At 38.3% G+C, this 17,581-nt stretch overlaps 2 protein-coding genes across 3 annotated transcripts in view; one reads left to right on the top strand and one right to left on the bottom strand.

Moving 5' to 3' along the window:
* LOC112155354 (radixin) overlaps positions 1 to 5,617 on the top strand; it is a 33,441-nt gene extending 27,824 nt beyond the window's left edge. Inside the window, exons 9-15 of one of the 2 annotated variants that reach the window (XM_024286911.2) lie at positions 174 to 270; positions 351 to 514; positions 2,838 to 2,968; positions 3,260 to 3,420; positions 3,512 to 3,604; positions 4,227 to 4,436; positions 4,538 to 5,617. In XM_024286911.2, the coding sequence (XP_024142679.1) occupies positions 174 to 270; positions 351 to 514; positions 2,838 to 2,968; positions 3,260 to 3,420; positions 3,512 to 3,604; positions 4,227 to 4,436; positions 4,538 to 4,702 (1,021 nt within the window). In that variant the 3' untranslated portion in view covers positions 4,703 to 5,617. The remainder of the gene's footprint in view (positions 1 to 173; positions 271 to 350; positions 515 to 2,837; positions 2,969 to 3,259; positions 3,421 to 3,511; positions 3,605 to 4,226; positions 4,437 to 4,537) is intronic. The other variant, XM_024286910.2, reaches the window with a different exon arrangement.
* A 469-nt stretch (positions 5,618 to 6,086) lies between these two features.
* Positions 6,087 to 16,065, bottom strand: LOC112155211 (endoribonuclease ZC3H12A). Its single transcript, XM_024286726.2, has 5 exons — positions 15,238 to 16,065; positions 13,522 to 13,661; positions 13,204 to 13,438; positions 11,444 to 11,550; positions 6,087 to 11,108 (listed from the first exon to the last, which is right to left on the bottom strand). The coding sequence occupies exons 1-5, from the start codon at positions 15,996 to 15,998 to the stop codon at positions 9,661 to 9,663; spliced, it is 2,691 nt and encodes an 896-aa protein (XP_024142494.1). The 5' UTR covers positions 15,999 to 16,065; the 3' UTR covers positions 6,087 to 9,660.
* Positions 16,066 to 17,581: the final 1,516 nt, after the last annotated feature.

The following is a 17,581-nucleotide window of genomic DNA, read 5'->3' as shown; positions in this document are numbered from 1 at the left end:
GAAACTGGCTTTTTTGAATCCATCAGTCGACTTTGTTTTCCTTCTCATACATTGTATGAATTAAACTGGAGCGCCCTCTTGTGTCTGAAAAGAGCTAAACAGAAGCTGTAGATGCAGAAATTATTTCATTTAGTTTAAGAAGTTTCAGAAAATAATATTTTCTGTTGTCTCAGGTTGTCACCAAAGATCGGCTTCCCATGGAGTGAAATCAGAAACATTTCCTTCAACGATAAGAAGTTTGTCATCAAGCCCATAGACAAGAAAGCCCCAGTGAGTGTTTGGTAGACAAGTGAACCTTTGACAATAATGTCCACCCACAGATAACCTCCTGCATGCTCAACTCTCTTCAGGACTTTGTGTTTTACGCCCCTCGGTTGCGGATCAACAAGCGCATTCTGGCGTTGTGTATGGGCAACCACGAGTTGTACATGAGGAGGAGGAAGCCCGATACCATCGAGGTGCAGCAGATGAAGGCTCAGGCCAGGGAGGAGAAGCACCACAAACAGATGGAGAGGTAAAGACTTGCTGTCTTTCTTTCCACTATAAGAATGAGTTCCTTTATTTAAAATGATATTTTGGCCTTTTTTTATGGAATTTTACCAAATAACTAGCAAGAATGAATCTGATAGCTAAAGACTCAATTATACAACATCAATCAATCAATAAATATACTTTATTAATCCCACGAGGGGAAATTCATTATGTAGTTCAACAAAACTAAAACTAAAAACTAAATAATCTTTTGCTTTAAAGTATTTGCATCTTTTTCCAGACAGAAAAAGCAAAGTATAGTTTAATGAGGCAAAATCAGGTTTAGTTTAAAGTAAATGAAAAATTAGATTGTTGACAAAAAAGTGACATTTTGAAAACTGTTTTAAACTCAAAAGTACACATTGTAAACCTGAAATAAATATATAAGTGTGAAAAAAGGTAAATTTAAGGAAGTACAAAAAATTTAAAAAATAAATTATAAACCTAAAACTGTTACCTAATAAAGAAAAGTTTATTTGCATTTTGAACTATTACCTAATTAGTATTCTCCATAATGTGTCCAAGGTTGGTGGAAAAAGTGGATGTCCAGGCAGCAAAACAAGCTTTTCTTCTGGATTCTGTCCAGTCTGGCTTCCACACGTTTCCATAGAATCCCTAAACTGTGTCGTCATAGAAACGCACAAATCCTTGCTGGACAAAAACAACAGTGCTGGAGCAGCCTGTGTAGACTTCAAGAAAACGTTTGACTCACAAACACTTTTAGACACTGTTGGACAGAAAAACTCAATTCAACTTTTGGAATGTGAAATAGTTTGTGTTTTTAATTCTTTCTGTCTGACTGGAGTGTGTGAGGACTGAAGGGAATTGCATCATCCTGTTAAGATTCTCCCATGTAGCTCTGAACTCTTCTTCATGTGCTTTGATCCACCAAATGTCCACTTTCATATATATGCTGATGATGCAGTAATTTATACACACCAATAACACATGAGGGGCCTCTTTAAATTTATTGCAGCCACGAGAAACATTCAGCTGTGGCTTTTTTATTCTTTCTTGCCACTAAAGAAAAAGGAAACCCATTTTATGTCATTGGTCAAAAAAACTATAAAACATTGGTAATCTTAAAGGTTTATTTATGTATTAATTGTTTGGCTAAAAGGAATTGGATCTTGTGAAAGAGGCTGGAAATCCTGAGGTTAAACTGGCTCCAAACCTCATTCACAAAGCTCGCCAAACATGCACCTTTCAAATTAAAACGCACTGTTTAGAACAAATTACATCTTCAAAACAGAAGCTAAAACATTAATTCGTTCTGTCATATTCTTTCAGAAACGTAGCTAAAAAACTCTATGAAATACTCTGGGGAAAAAAAACTTTAAAAAACATTTTCAGATTGATATTTTCAATTAATAGTTTTATTCATTTTGTATAATAGAAACACTTCTTGCAGTTTCCCCGCAATAATTCTATCATCTGGTACTTTTACAGTCTGGATTTGTGGAATAAATGTGATTGTTCAATGAGGATTTTTAGCGATTAAAAACCCAAAATATTACACAAACTGATGACAAAGTCATTAAAGTATAGAAAATAGATTCATTTCATCAACATTTTTTTAATGTCATCTATTTTCTGAACCTGTTTCATCTGTGGAGTCAGTGGGCTGCTGGAGCCTAACCTGGCTCCTGTCATGGTGTTCTGAACTCCCGTTTGCTCTATCAATTAAACTGATGGATAATTTATCTTTTTCATTCTAACATTGTCAACACTAGAGGGCAGCACAGACTAAAATCAACTGTTCTCTGAATTCAGTATCAATCAAGTCCAGGAAGAAACTCCATCAGGAACAAACCACTTTATAATTCTGAGGCATCAATGAAATATATTTGAGAAGATGTCTGTTTCCTAAAGAGGATTCTCTTCTTGAGTTTTGATGTTTACAAACAGTTTTAAACTCAAAGTTTATGATTTTTTTAATTATTGCCTATATTTTTATTTTTTTATCTTCTCCACCTCGATTTTTCTTTTTGTATCAGAAAAATGTAAATATTGTACATTATAGTTTCAATATTAATTAGTAATATACGGTACCTTTTTTTGTAAAAGGGTGTAAACATTTACCATAAACTTAAGAAAATCTTTTTCACATTATACTGACAAAGCAGTCTTTATTTTTTTTAAATAAAATAAAACATTTTTTAGCATATTGACATACATGCATTTCAAATATTCTTTTTCTGATTGATTAGAACAGTTGCAAAACTTAATCATCTCATTTTCCATATTTTGATGGTTGTATGGTGTTTTCAATCATAAATCATATTGGTTGTGTTTTGTTTTGTCAGAGCTCAGCTGGAGAATGAGAAGAAAAAGCGTGAGATCGCAGAGAAGGAGAAAGAGCGAATAGAGCGAGAGAAAAACGAACTGATGGAGAAACTGAAGCAGATCGAAGAGCAGACGCAAAGAGCTCAGAAAGGTGAACCGCGCTCCTAATTTCACTTCATATGTGCTCGTGTATGAACATGTTTGCAAGTTTTTTTAAAATATCAAGCAAATCAAAGATACATCAATGAGAAAATAACTGTTAAAATAAAAATGTATCACAAGTTTTAACAAAACAAGAGCAGTTGGATTGTGGGAAAAAAGTTTCATGTCAAATGAAACACCGTACCTTTATTTACCTGGTTTCACCACAATCTATGTTCTCCAGGATCTCCGTGGTGAACGGAGGTTCAGGTTACTCACTTGTTCTTGTGTGTCGCTGCAGAGCTGGAGGAGCAAACTCGCAGAGCTCTGGAGCTGGAGCAGGAGCGGAGGAGAGCCAAGGAGGAAGCCGAGCGCCTGGAGAGGGACCGGCAGGCAGCAGAGGAGGCCAAGGCAGCGCTGGCCCAGCAGGCCGCTGACCAGATGAAGACCCAGGAACAGCTGGTACCTTCACTGACATTCTGTTTCTTTTTTTTCAGAAGTGTTTAGGTTTTGTTTTAATGTGACTTCCGGCATTTGCTGCTGTTTTTAACAGGCTGCTGAGTTAGCAGAGTTCACCGCCAAAATTGCTCTGCTAGAAGAGGCAAAAAGGAAAAAAGAAGATGAAGCTACAGAATGGCAACACAAAGTAAGGCAACAACTCTACAAATCCACATGTGGGATGTTAAAGTGATGTTTTTCAAAAGTTTTTATGCAAGTTTTAGCCTTTTGCCTTCAAAACTCAGGCGTTCACGTGTGGCCATGCAAATTTCTACAATTATTCTTAGGCTCTACATACAAAACCCGTGGCTACTGAACGCACCTTGAAAGTTTAACCAGGCTGAACTATGACCAGTTGGAACAGTTCAGAACGATATGAGGCCAAGTCTTTCATATATCAGAGTACAGCTGTGTAAGAAAAACTTTTTGGGGCAAGATTTGTGAGATTTACCCCACTTCAGCATTTTGCACCAAGCCTCTTTCAATTGTAGGTGGTGGACATGCGCTAGAAAACTGTAGGGGAAAAAAAAAAGCCCCTCCCTGCTTGTCCAGTGTGAACACCGGGGGCTAAACGTGTACATGAATGTGCATCAAATGCTTGGTGTGTACACTGTTCCAGAGGCTGAATTAGTACGTTATTACTGTCTAGACATTTTTCAAACAGAAGTCGAATGATTTAACTCGTAGTAAAATCAGCAAGATTTGTGTGTTTTGAGGTTGAAAGTTGGGCTAGGTAACACATTTTTTATTGTTGCTTTTTTCCCTTTAAGGCTCTTTCTGCACAAGAGGACCTGGAAAAGACGAGGGAGGAGCTGAAGACTGCGATGACGTCCCCACCGGCGCCCGAACACGACGAACAGGATGAAACAGCCGACGCGGGCAGCGCCGAGCTCCCGAGCGACGGCGTCACCAACCACCGCAGTGAAGAGGAGCGCATTACTGAAGCCCAGAAGAACGAGCGCGTGAAGAAGCAGCTGCAGGTATGACGGTCATCCGATAAATCAAGGCTGATGCACAGCAGTGAGAATGCAGCTCCTTCCAGCTCGGTCTGCTATTCATTCATCTACTTCTGTTTGTTCAGGCTCTGAGCTCGGAGCTGGCTGAAGCCCGAGACGACACCAAGAAGACTCAGAACGACATGCTGCACGCTGAGAACGTCAGAGCAGGCAGAGACAAGTACAAAACGCTGCGCCAGATCCGCCAAGGCAACACCAAGCAGCGAATCGACGAGTTTGAGTCCATGTAAGCCCAAAACGACGGCGGACACTAAAATAAAGAGACAGTTGTCTCGTTGCCATGTCAACGCCTCCCTTTTCTTTGTAAAAGCCTAAAACCTGCTGCCATTCCTGGACCTTTCTCCCCACGACAAAAATCAACCGGCTTCGCCAAAGCTCTTTCTGGCAGCAGTCGATGCGTCGCGCTGCGTCCTGTTTTCGTTTTTTAGAGCTCTCTCTTCCCAACGAAGCTGCTTTCACAATCAGGCTTGGAAAACGACAACGCATCCCTCCTTCAAACAACTTTAAATCTTGCATGAATGATTATGAAAGAATAACACAAACTTTCTTTGAACTTGAAAATGGACAGGAATCTTGTGCTTTAACGACAAAATAAATGGCCATCAGTAGCTGTAGCTCGTTGATAATGGCAGCAGGCTTTAATTAATGTCATTTTATTTCTGTTATGAGCTGAAAAATTAGTTGTTTTTTATGCCTTATCTGCCTAATTTCTTTTGAATAGTATTATAAATTTTGTTTTGGGACAGTTCATGTTTCATCCATTTTTGTCTTGAAGAAGTTTGCAAATGCTCTCTCTGTACACGCAAACAGATATGCAAGCCAGATCTGCTTACCTTACTTTCAGTTTCATCTCTGTCCTTTTTTTTTCAGATAAATATTTTCCCCTTAATAAAGAATGATTTATATTTCCAATGAAGAAGCCAGAGTATGTTGTTTAATCTCGACAGAAGTGAAAGCCAGTAGAACTGGTTGTTTAGACGAACCTTTTGGATGTTCAGTGTTTAAACACAGCTCAGATAGTCTGTATCGCTCCTTAAATAGCAATTTGTGTTTGTGTTTTCTGCTAATAAATTATCTTTTCATTTTCTTTGGTCAGCATCAATACTATCTATTTTTTTAATAAAATGGGAAGTCATGAAAAGAGATCCTGTTTTCGCACAGTCGCATTAAAATCACGCTACACTTCTCCTTCGGTCACAGAATCTTTTTTATTTTATTTTTGTTGGAGTTAAAGGCACTGAATTTTACCCATCAGCCAACATTGACAATATATAAAAGCAAAATAAAAAGGAAAGAAAAAAGAAAATAATACCTCTGGCTGGTGGAATTCTCCCAAAATTAAATGATATTCCAATCTAATTTCTATGACATTTTAATTTATTTTTTTTGGCAAAAAGAATTTATAAAATTCTTCCATTTAAATATACTATATATGTTGGGAATACACTGAGTAATAAAACTTTTTCAGAGTGACGGTAAGCAGCAATAACATTGTAAAAAGTAGGTTTTATTCTTAAATGATCCTTTTTTTTATTAACCCTCTCAAGAGCAAATTAATTTGTTGTAACTGAAAAAAATAATTTGGGAAAATTATCATATGGAGTAGTAACTGACTTTTTTTTTTTTGAGAGACAGAGACACCTTCATTTGCAACACAGTTCAACATATAATCAAAAGGATTTAGCCAACACAGAAAATTCATGCAAATACTGTACAATATCATTTGGAGTGTTTTAATCTTTGCTATAAAGCTTTTAGTCTATATATTTAAAAAATTCAAAACTTCAAATTTGCTCTTATGTTTAGTTGAATCTAAAATTGGTAAAAATATCGCAGATGAGCAGAGAAAACAGCATCACTTGGATTTGGTCCCAAAGGATTGATCCACTTTAAAGAGAAAAAAAAGCACCACCAAAGCACCCCAAGAAACGGTAAACCAATATGGCAACGAAGCGTTATTTACTACATATGCTTACTTTTAAAAGTAAGTTAAATGTATTTGTAATTTAAGGAGAGAAAACACCTACTTATTTGATTACAAAATCCTTATAAGGAAAATAAAAATATATAAAGTATTGGCTGTTAAATGTTGCTTGCTAAGCAATGATAGTTTGCTAATCAATATTAGTTGAGGTTAAATTTGGTGTTGGTGATTAAACTGAAATGATGTTCATTATGTAGCATTTGTGGAGAGAAACGGCAGTATTCTGCAAATTTTTTACACGAGGACAAAAAACAAATATTCACTCACAGACAGTTCCAAAAACAGTATTTAATGGAAACAATTTATATTGACAACCACATAAAATTTCCCACAGAACCTCTGGGGAATATATAAAAAAATAAACCTGTCGTTTTTGAACTTTCAGACAACACCAGCACACAGTGCTAGACAAGCACACCCTAGAAAAATACCATATATACTGTAAACTTATGGTTTGGCTGGAAATCAACTTTCTTGTTTATGATGGCCCTTAATATGAGGTCTGTCACAGTTTACCTTCAGGCTTTGAACACATGACGAAAATTACATTGTAGACAGTGACACTAAACGTTTGAATCTTTTTAAACTTCAGTCCCAATCAGACTTATATAAAAGATGCCTTACTATCATTAACACAGTGGCACAAATTTAATTCTTTGATCAGATGAAAAACATTTCCAAAAATTTGCCTTTTAAGATGTTCCTTTACGATTTCATGACACATAAAAGCCTCAAAATCCCAGAACATCTTGAAAACAGACTTTTTCACATATATATGGGCATTTAGAGGTTTAAAGGATACAATTTGCATCAACAAAATGAGCTAGAAATGATCACAGCCGGGTCAGAATTTTAGCATTTTCAACCGGTCTTCAGTCAAACAGCCAAATAAATACCTGCTAAACTCTTTAATCAACATCTCATTCAATCAATCCAACTCAGGCTGCGAAAAAAACTGTGGAAATACCTAGAGAATTAAATGGACAGCACATATAAGGGCTAAAACAGCAGTTTGGATATTTATTTAAAGCTGAAATATGGCACTTTAACTATGTTACATTCAAGCTCTTGTACCTGGATTTCACAGCTTCCTGGATGCTTTTTTTTGGTTGTTTTTTTTTCACATTTGACAGAAAGTATGCTAATAAAGTAAACCGATAAAGATCAACTTCTTAAAAAAACAAATGATGGATTATTTCAAATTTATAACTATTATTTGAAGTTTTTCATAATCAGATACAAATTTAAATAATTATAATTTTCCTTTTTTTTCTAACGCCAAAATTTAAATTACTTGGGAAGATCGTTGATGTTGGATAAAAAGGAAAAAAAAATATTTTCACTGTATTCAGCTTTTGAATTTAAAAAGTGTTGTGCTGAAAGATGTTAGCACTTAAAATCAATGGGTCTAAAGTATTAAAAATCTTCAAAAACAAATAATACTCAGCAACACAGACATCAATGCATTAAAAAATTAATAAATAACATAAATTAAATTAAAATACTTTTCAAATCCTCCTAAACAGATCGGCATATTACACCATTACAGTTTACAACAATTAAGAAGGTCATTGTGATTTAAAAAAAAACAACAAATAAAAATCTAAAGGTTGATGTGACATGAAGTCAGCCGAAAGAGCTGACAAAGCAGTAAAGAACAGCCTGGGTTTCTTTCTTTTTTTTTTTTTTTAAGGTGGAGTTTTTGCTTTTTTCTTCAGTGGGTGCTGTGAGAGTTTCACTTCCTTGTGGGGGAAACCCACAAAATCTCACGACAAATATTCTGCCACCTGTCAGCAGAGGCAAGAACATTGTTTGTTTTTGAGCATTAAATATGCTACCAACATATCTATGATCTGACAGATAATGTCACAACCAACGTTCACATTAATGTAACTTTTAAAAATATATATATATTTCCCCTACATAGAAAAGTAAGTTTGAGGAATACCCTGATAATGATTGCCCCATTAAAAAATATAATAAATAAAAAAATGAGGAGGGGAAACAACAAAAAAGTGCAAAAACATAAGCAATTTTGAAACATAAAAAAATAACTTAAATAAATTCAAATGTACTAAATAATTAAATAAAAAAATGAATTCTTACAAACGTCAGCCAATTGTGATGTAAGTCACAAATGAAAACAGTTTTTGTGGAAAATTCAAGTCTTTCTTTACTTTAAGTGCTGAAAATCAGGCATATTTTTATAAATATGGCAGTTTTGGGATTTAATTTGTGCTAAAACTTCCCTGCAGGAAAAACTAGCGGTGTAACGGATCACAAAGCTCACGGTTCTAGGATCACGCTTTGGATCATTTTTTGGATCAGTAAGAAGTAAAAATAAATAAATAAAAGCCTGAAATTACTTTTTGAAAAGCTTTCAAACATATTTGTGAGAAAAGATGCTTCAAGGCATAAATATACAGTTGCACATCTTTAATTTTGAACATAAAGAAAAATGTAAAAATATGTAGTTTCTGATTACATTTACACGTGTGGAGACCACAGCGACAAAAACTGAGAGAAAAGAATGTTGAATATGCAATTTTTCCCTTGCCCCCCCCGATGTCCAAATTAAATCTTAAATGAAAAAGTTAAAATTACTCTTTCCTTTTTTTGTATTAATTGTAGTATTGAAACTAACTGTGGGAACATTTAAATATTTCAAATAATTATTACTGAACTGCCGTGCCGTGCCCACTTTCCCTGGCGATTTTTAATCCTTTTGGCTTGCCATACTGCCTTCCCCTGGCGACATGTCCCCGATGCAGGAACAGTGGCTGTGGGACAGCTAATGCTCCTCTGAACCCGGACACGGATGCTTTCATTCAGCTCTTCAAAATAAATAAACCAGATTTTTCAGTATTCACGTCCTCCATGACGAGTTCCTGAAAAGTTTTTGACGGAAGCTCCTCCTACACACGGTGGGAGGAGCTTCAGGTTAGCAGACTTTTGGATAACCGTCAAGAAGCAGCTTAGACACATGTTATAGCATTTGGTGTGGATAGACGCTTAATTTTAATAATGCGAGTGAGGTACGCAGCAGTGGCGAGGGGGTGGGGGGGTGTTTCCGTGGTACACGTGTGGACCAAACCGTGGCTAGTGATCTGTTACACCGGTAGTAAAAACCCTTTTTGTTGTTTTACCTTAAGCACGATTATTAGACAATAACCAGCAAGAGATGAAAACGTCACTTTATCGTCATTACATACGTTGCAATTTTTCCATCAAAATAGCAGCGGCAAGCTCCTGAGCGTCCATCACGTGAGGGTTTCTAGTCATCACGGACCTCACCAGATCTGGAGGGAAAATTCCACACAAGTTGTCAAACATCCGCTCCCTGAGATCCCGGTAGTGACCCGAGGCTGCCGTGGGCTCAGAGTGCGGGGGCGATGGAGGCAGGGGGCTCTTGTGCCCGGAGATGGATGGAAGGTACTGCTGCGGGAAAAACGGCAAACTTGCTTCTGGAAGAGTGCGGGGCGACGTTTGCTGACTCCACTGAGGCTGCCAAGTCTTCCCGTGAACTGGTGGGAAGCTCCTATAAGAAAAGAGGTCGTAGCAAGTCTTGGGCACTGGCTGGTGGTTTGAACTCCAGTTTATCGGATGGGGAGGCTGTTGGTTTAACCCCAAATCCTTTGTTCTTGAGTAAAGCGGTGAACCTTCGTACATTTTTGAGTCCTGGAACTCTCTTTCCTTCCATAAGGAGGCCATGGGATCGCGCCGTAGAGGAGAGCCTACTGTGCTTGTTTGGGTTGAATAGGAAGTTGGTTCCATTGGAAAACTGCTAAGCCATGGTTGGGATGTTGGATGAGGTGGCATGTAGGTTGGGGTGGTCCTCAGGGGAGATGTGCGAGGTGTAACTGAAAAAGAGGGCTCGTCTGAGCCAAAGCCATGCTGTCTTGGTAATGTTTTAGGAAGTGAACACCCACGAGGCGAGTGCTGGTTCAATCCCAGAGACACCTGGGTTGCAAGATGAGTATAAAGGCTATTGAATTGGTGATGGTGGCAGGAGCGCCCATGATGGCATTTTGGGCTGGGATCTAAAGTGTTGTCGGGAGAGAAAGAGTCGGATCCATCACTGCTACTGTCTGATGGATGCAAACCTGCTCGCAAGTCAGTTGTCAAGAGGCATTCTGGGGTTTTTGGCATCATAGCACTCAATCCTGAATATGCCTTTATTAAGGGGCTATACCCCACTTTCAGGGACTCAAATCTGTGATAACTTTCAACCTGTCTTGACGAATTAGCTCCAACAAACCTGGAGTCTTTACTATCTCCTGTAGGATGCTCCCATAGTTCCAGATATCCGCCTGAAAAAAGTCCTCCAGGAGTAGGAAGGCCAATACTGCCATCACTTCCTCTCCGCCCTTTTACTTTGGAATGAGCTTGTAGTCCATCCTCCAGGAGGTCGGAACAGGAGCTCCAAGGACTGTGGTTGGGCTGTTTGTTGCCTCGTTTTGCCTCAACTTCAGCTGGTTCCTCCACACCGCCCTCAGTTTGGCTTTTTACAGACAGGGCTTGCTCCAGCAAACCTCTGGAAGCTACCGAAATTTTGGCGCTGGCTCGGAGCTCATCGGCCACAGACCTCTGGGGATGACTGCCCCGCTCTGGATGGTAAAACTTACACTTGTGGCCATATGTGCACTTCTTGCCTGAAATAAAAAAAAGGCAAAATTATAGAAAACATTTGAATTTTCAAACGTGTTTCCTGTCCTAATCTGATGTTGAGTAGCCTCTTGATGTGGCGTTAAAGGGGATATATTAAAAACTGTTAGGAGCATCTTATTTAAGTGCATTCAATGAATGGAAAGCTAAAATTTTAGGACATAAAAAGATCCCTTTTTAGCCTCTAGACAACTCAAAATCTGGCTGCCCAAAAGATGATCAGAGTGCGACTTTACACAAATGAAGAGTACTTCATCTGGATCACAGAAAACCAAGTGTCCCCCAGGGTTCTCTAAACCTAGCGCCCGTGTGTCATCATTACCATAAGGACATGGCTGCTTTCTGTGTTCAGGAACAACAGGCCTCTTCCTCAGGAAGTTCTCCAGACTCGGCCCGTGCCGTCCAAGTGGGTCATCTGGTGGCATGAATCTGAACACGCAGATCATAATGTTACAATAAAGTTTTGTTTCTTTGAAAAGCAACAACTTTCAAAAATCCTCATTTTCATTCTGTAATAATAAGGTCACATTTCTTAATTGAGGTTGCTCTGTGGTGATGAGGTTTCACACTACAACAGCTTCCTGGAAAAGAGACTTGTTAGATTGATGCTGGGAGTTTTTAGTTTGTCAATGCAGGGTTAGAAGCTTAATAAAAGAAAGCTTCTTTAATGTTGCATCTTTTTAAAATCAATGGAAAAAATGAGGATGAAGTGGTGTGACAAAAATAGAAAATGTTGCAATTTGATAACAAAATGCTTGGATAATTTAAAAAAATTTGATTATTTCTTTGTTGTTACAATGTTCCTTAGCTAGTATTTTCTACACTTTTGGATAGCCGATTCATTTCCTTTTTTAAATGGTACCACATTTAAAATGTAGAATCTATGGAGCCCTGGACATGACATTTAAAAAAAATCACTCAAATTATTCATTTGTGGCCACGAATTGTATTTTGGACACAAATTAGCAATTTGTGGCCACAATTAAGTATCTTGTGGACACAATTTTTGTATTTGCGGGCTCAAATTAACTTTTCTTCCACACAAATTAGAATTTTCTTGGCACAAATTGTGGCCACAATTTAGTTTGTTGTAGCCACAATTTAGTATTTATGGGCATTAATTAGCATTTGTGGACACAATTTAGTATCTTATATGCACAATTTTATATTCATGGGTACAAATCAGCATTTTGCGGCCACAATTTAATATCTTTTGGACAAAAATTAGTATTTGTGGGCACAGATAAGCTTTTTTTCAGAGAAATTAGCATTTTCTTGGCACAAATTGTGGCCAAAATGTAGTATCTTGTGGTAAAAAAAATATATGTTCTGGGAACAAATGAGCATCTTGTAGCCACCATTTAGTATCTTGAAGGCACAATTTTATGTGGGCACAAATTAATATTTTGTACTCACAAATGAATGTTTCTTTGGCACAAATTAGTAAATGTTACATTGTGGTGACAAAATACTAATTCATGTTCTCAAATTATTAATTTGAGCGAACAATGCATTTCTTTTATGAATGTCATATCTAAGGTTCCTTAGGGTTGAGTATAAAAACAAATAGGTTTTGGCAGAGAAAATATTAAGTTTTTTTTTTTTAATATTGCTATTCTCTTTTGAGTCGAGGATTCTGATGACAGGTCACATTTTAACATGGGCTTTGCTAGTAACTGACTACTAAAAGAATCTACCTTTGACCGGCCTTGCTGCACCATTTTTTTTATATTAGATTGGATATTTTTTCAAACGTAATACAAAACATGCAGAGCACTACAAAAAATGCAAATAAAATAAACATAAAAGTCTCCCTGAAACTGAACTCAAAAATATACTTTTCTACAGTATAAGATTTAGGGACCATTTTAAATAATAATCTACCAACTATAAATTTCCACCATTCTATACTATGATACAAAATAAACTTTTTCTTTTTGTAGAGTTTTCACCCACATTACTATCTTCTTTCACAAACATTTTTTATTATTATTTTTGAGTATTTCTGCACACTAATAAACATTTTTGCAGAAAATATCAGTTATTTCCACTTTAACTTGATGTTGGTTGTGTGTTTCTTACTTGTCGTTTACGAAGGAATACATGAGTAAGCGTTCATCGATGAATTTCTTCCACTCCGGCTTCTCATTGGCTAGATCCCTGTAGTTGTCATTGGAGACGATGATACCATCTGACTCATAGGCCAGTTTGACGATGAATCGGTCGTCATAGCAAACCACCCGGCGGCCCTGCACGCGCCGAGACGGCGTGAAAACCAGGATCTTCTCTTTCTCCAGTCTCCGCAGGATCTCCTGGTCTGCAGGAGGAGAGGATGGAGCGTGGCTGCAGACGCCTTTAGAGTGTTTTTTACATTCAGGTGCAGATGGCTAAAACTCGTACCTGTGATGAGAGCATCAGGACGAGACTGCTCTTTCCTCCAGGCTGGTACGAACACGGTGATGTCCCGGTGGCCTCGCCCAAAGAACCAGTCCACCGCCAGCTGGATGCCTTGGCAGGAAAACACTTCTTTGTTCCCATGACTGTTGGGAAATAATGGATGGATAAAGACGGGATGTGATCACGGCCAATCTCCCCAACCAACCACCATCTTATTAGTAATCTGGGACGGCTTACAGGAGACGAGCAATAGTGTTTTCCAGGAAGCTCCAAGATTAGTTTGGAAATAAAATCTTTTATAATTAGGTTTAAAGTGATTTTATTGCCTAATAAATTCTAAGATTTCAGCTTATTCTATTTTTAACGCAATATTTAGTTCAATTTAACCAATTGGATTTATTCATAGTTCGTCCATATTGAATCTTTTCTTACATTTTTTCACCCCGAATGTTAATCATTTTTGATTCATCTCTAAGATTACTCAAGCCACTTAAACTCATGTTTCTTGGAAACATAGAAATCTGGATCCATCCATCCATCATCTCAAAATCAACTGAATCCCTTTTGGGGCTTTGGAGCTGCTGGAGCCTATCCTAGCTATTGTTTGGTGAACCAGAATAGGTTACCTGACTGTTGCAGGGCCTCACACTCACATTGTCACCTAGAGGCAAGTTTGAGCTGCCAGCACTGGACCTACACAGTACAGGCTGTACAATCCCATTTCAGAAATATAATTAAATTAGTTAAAAGTTTAATTGAAGAAAACCCAAAATGAAGCAGACACCAATCTTTTTTAGGCTAACTTCTTTTTTTACGTTGTGTTCAGGTACCTTATGACTGCAAAGACAATACAGAAGTGGTTAATGTTTTTGTCATGCAGCAAACACTCATTGTTTGTATTCAGTCTTGCAGAAATCTCTACATCAAACCCATTGAGCTCATTTCTACTCAGATTTGACTGAAACCATCAAATCGCTCAGATTCTCTGAGTCCAACAACTCTCAGCTCATTTTTAAAGCCAGTTGTGTTGGTTGATTAAGACAGTTTAGGTCTAAGCGGCTGTCACATGGTGCTTTATGTTACTAACTAAAAGGTGGATAAAAAGCTGTATTTAAAGACTTCAATGAAAATGGGGATTTTAGTGTTTTTAACATTATCTTGTGGTATTTTTCTGATGATGGAGGGGAAATTGATCTTAAAACTGCATTTCTGAACACTTAATTTTTCAACTGGTTGTGAAGTACGAGCAGATAAAAAAATGCTGTTTAACAAAGAGCTTCTTTGTGATGCAGAAAGTACGCTGGGCTCTGCTCCATTCTGATGAATCCACTTGCAGACGACTAGATCCACATACGTCTTTGTTTTCCTCGTTGGAATTTGTTGTACTGGTAATGTTAGATTGGAGTTGTGATGGGCTGTAAACTAGTGAAAGTACGTGTTGAAAAGTACTTTTGCCCACAACTCAGAGATGAATTTCTAGTGAACTACTGCCGTTATGCTGAAACTGTCCTAGAAAACGACACAGGTTTCTTTTATTTTGGCAAAAAAATGACACTTAAAACTAAAAGACCATTAGGAATTAAAATAGAGCAAAAGATGATCAGACTGGGTCTTTAGCCAAACTTGTATGATGGCACTCATTAGACACTTTCAGAAGTATTATACTTTTATAGACAGGAGATCTGTGAATGTAAGTCTGACTAAGTTTCTCTCCTCTACCTCATGGCCACGTTGCTTCCGTCCACGACGACGGGCCTGAGGTTGTTTTTGTCCTCCATCATGGGGGGCAGGGACAGCAGCCGGCAGGAATCCAGGGACGAGTTAGAGGAGGAAGAGGTTGATGCAGACGAGGACACAGACTGGGAGACGGCCCCTCCTGGCAGCTGCAGCTCCGTCTTTGTTCCCAGCTTCACCAGCTCTCCCAGGATGTCGTTGATGAGTGCATCTGGGCCCAGTTTCTTCAGAACCAGCAGCACCAGGTCTTCGGTGTAGCCTAGCTTGAGTGCAAACTCCACCTTGGTGCAGTAGTTTGTGATGCGGTCTGCTGGAGGGGATCTGTTTGACTGTTGAGAGCCTCCAGGTTGCAGGGTGGATTCCAGGTCCAGCCTGGCCACTTGACTGTCAGAGGAGGATTCTCCCCAGAGTCGCTGAGGGTTCTCCTGGAAGAGTTTTTTAGATTCAGAACCAGGAGCAGCCTGAAGTCGTTCATCCTCGCTGTCAGAGATGGCGCTCTCCTCTGAGAAGTTACTGCAGCTGCTGCTGCTGCTGTAGTACGAGCGATTGCTAAGACTCGTGCTGCTTCCACCAGTGCTGCTGCCGCTCTTATGAGGGGTACTTCCTCTGCCCTGCAGGACCCCAGAGCCGGCCGCATGACTCGGACCAGCCTTCTGCAGGGCACCATCTACGTGGAGGTAATCCAGATCCAGCCCCAGGCTGAGGATGTGGCCTGTTCCATCCTCCAGATGGTCCTTCAGGCCCATGAAGCCCACTCATACATCCAGGCCCAGCTCCTCCTTGTCCTCCTCGTACCTGACACCACCGCTGGTGTTTTAACCGCTCCAAACACTTCCTGGAACGAAAAGTTTAAAAGGTGAGCGCAACAAATACACAATTATGTTGTAGGGAACTGCAGCAGAGGTTGTCTGATTATTTGAATATTCAATGTGCAGGAAAAAAAAAACTGACTATGAAATCAGCAGCCTTCTTCTGCTTTTAGAAAGATAAAATCCATGTTTCCTTCAGCTGATGTCTAACTATACAGCAGATTTAGTCAGTTTAAGAAAGACACAACTCCAAACACTTAAGTTTAGAACTGTTCTGCAGCTCATTCTGATGTGCTGGAAAGTGAAATGTGAATAAAATCCCAAAACAACTGTTTGACATATGCAAAAAATTAATTTTACACATGGTTTATGTTAAATATTTTGCATTTAAGATTTTATGTCTTTGCTTTAAAATATGGTGACCAAGCACAAAAACTGCACATTGCTGTATTTCCCACACGTATTTTAAATGTGTCCAAGGCTAAATGTTGTTGTTGGTTGCATCTATTAACCTAACTGTAACCTGACCCTTCCTCTGGGTCCATGTGGCCAAAAACAGAGTTCAACACCGACCACAAATATTTAGAAAATCACATGCAAGTAGTCAGTTTCATAAAATATGCAGGTGTCTGCATGTTAACCTGCAGTGATTGGCATGAGTAACATCACCAGTACTCAATCCACTCTTTCAATACTTTTCCAACATGAAACACATCAAAGGTAACTTGTGAAAACCTTGTTTTTGAAACAAAATAGTGAAAAAAAGACTCAAATAAATGAAAAACTTTAAACATATTCAAATGAATACACGTAACAAAGAAAAGAGAAAAAAATAGACAAAATAGAAAAAAAACACAACAGAAACATCAAATGTTTTTGTTTCAAATTAAAAGTCAATGGGACAGCATTTGTCTTTAGATGAAATCTGAATTTCTAAATGTGAGTGCAGTTCCAAGTTAAAATTCCTAACACTGGGGCCGTGGTATAATCCCCAGCCACCGGTCCGCAGCCACAAAAAAGGTTGAGAACCACTGTATTAGGGAACCTTTTAAAAAATGTACTTTTTTAAAACAATAAATCAAACCCATTGAATCCCTTTCGTGGTTCCAATCCAGCTACTGTTGAAGGTGGAGAATGCCTTAATCAGATCAGGAGTTTGTCAGAGGCCACAGAAACACACAGGAGAGATGTGCAGTTAACCTATGAAATGTGTTATTGAACTGTGGGAGGAAGCAGGAGAAAATCCACACCTTTAGAGGGAGAACATGCAAACTTCACACAGAAAGATCCCAGTGAGGTTCTTCTCACTGTAAGGTGACAGCTAACTACTATGTAACAGAATAACCTTTTTTTCACAGACAACTAATAATTATAAAGCATTCCAAGAAGTAGCAAACACTGAACAAAATGATGGTGAAAGGTTTCTTTTATTGTCAGAGTGGATTATTATTAGAATGAGCTCAAAACATATGTTCTCATCTTCTGCTCCACTACAGTGCCTGGTTGCTGTTCAGAGACAA

The sequence above is a fragment of the Oryzias melastigma genome, linkage group LG21, assembly GCF_002922805.2.
Source record: "Oryzias melastigma strain HK-1 linkage group LG21, ASM292280v2, whole genome shotgun sequence".
NCBI classification, from domain to species: domain Eukaryota; kingdom Metazoa; phylum Chordata; class Actinopteri; order Beloniformes; family Adrianichthyidae; genus Oryzias; species Oryzias melastigma.
This window is presented reverse-complemented; position numbering and strand designations above follow the sequence as displayed.

Excerpts from the sequence above, each read along its gene's own strand:
- LOC112155211 (XM_024286726.2), bottom strand. The coding sequence starts at position 15,998 with ATGGGCCTGAAGGACCATCTGGAGGATGGAACAGGCCACATCCTCAGC. Across the intron at positions 13,439-13,521 it reads TCCTGATGCTCTCATCACAG|ACCAGGAGATCCTGCGGAGA; the intron begins GTACGAGTTTTA and ends CTCCTCCTGCAG. Across the intron at positions 11,109-11,443 it reads AAAGCAGCCATGTCCTTATG|GCAAGAAGTGCACATATGGC; the intron begins GTAATGATGACA and ends TTTTTATTTCAG.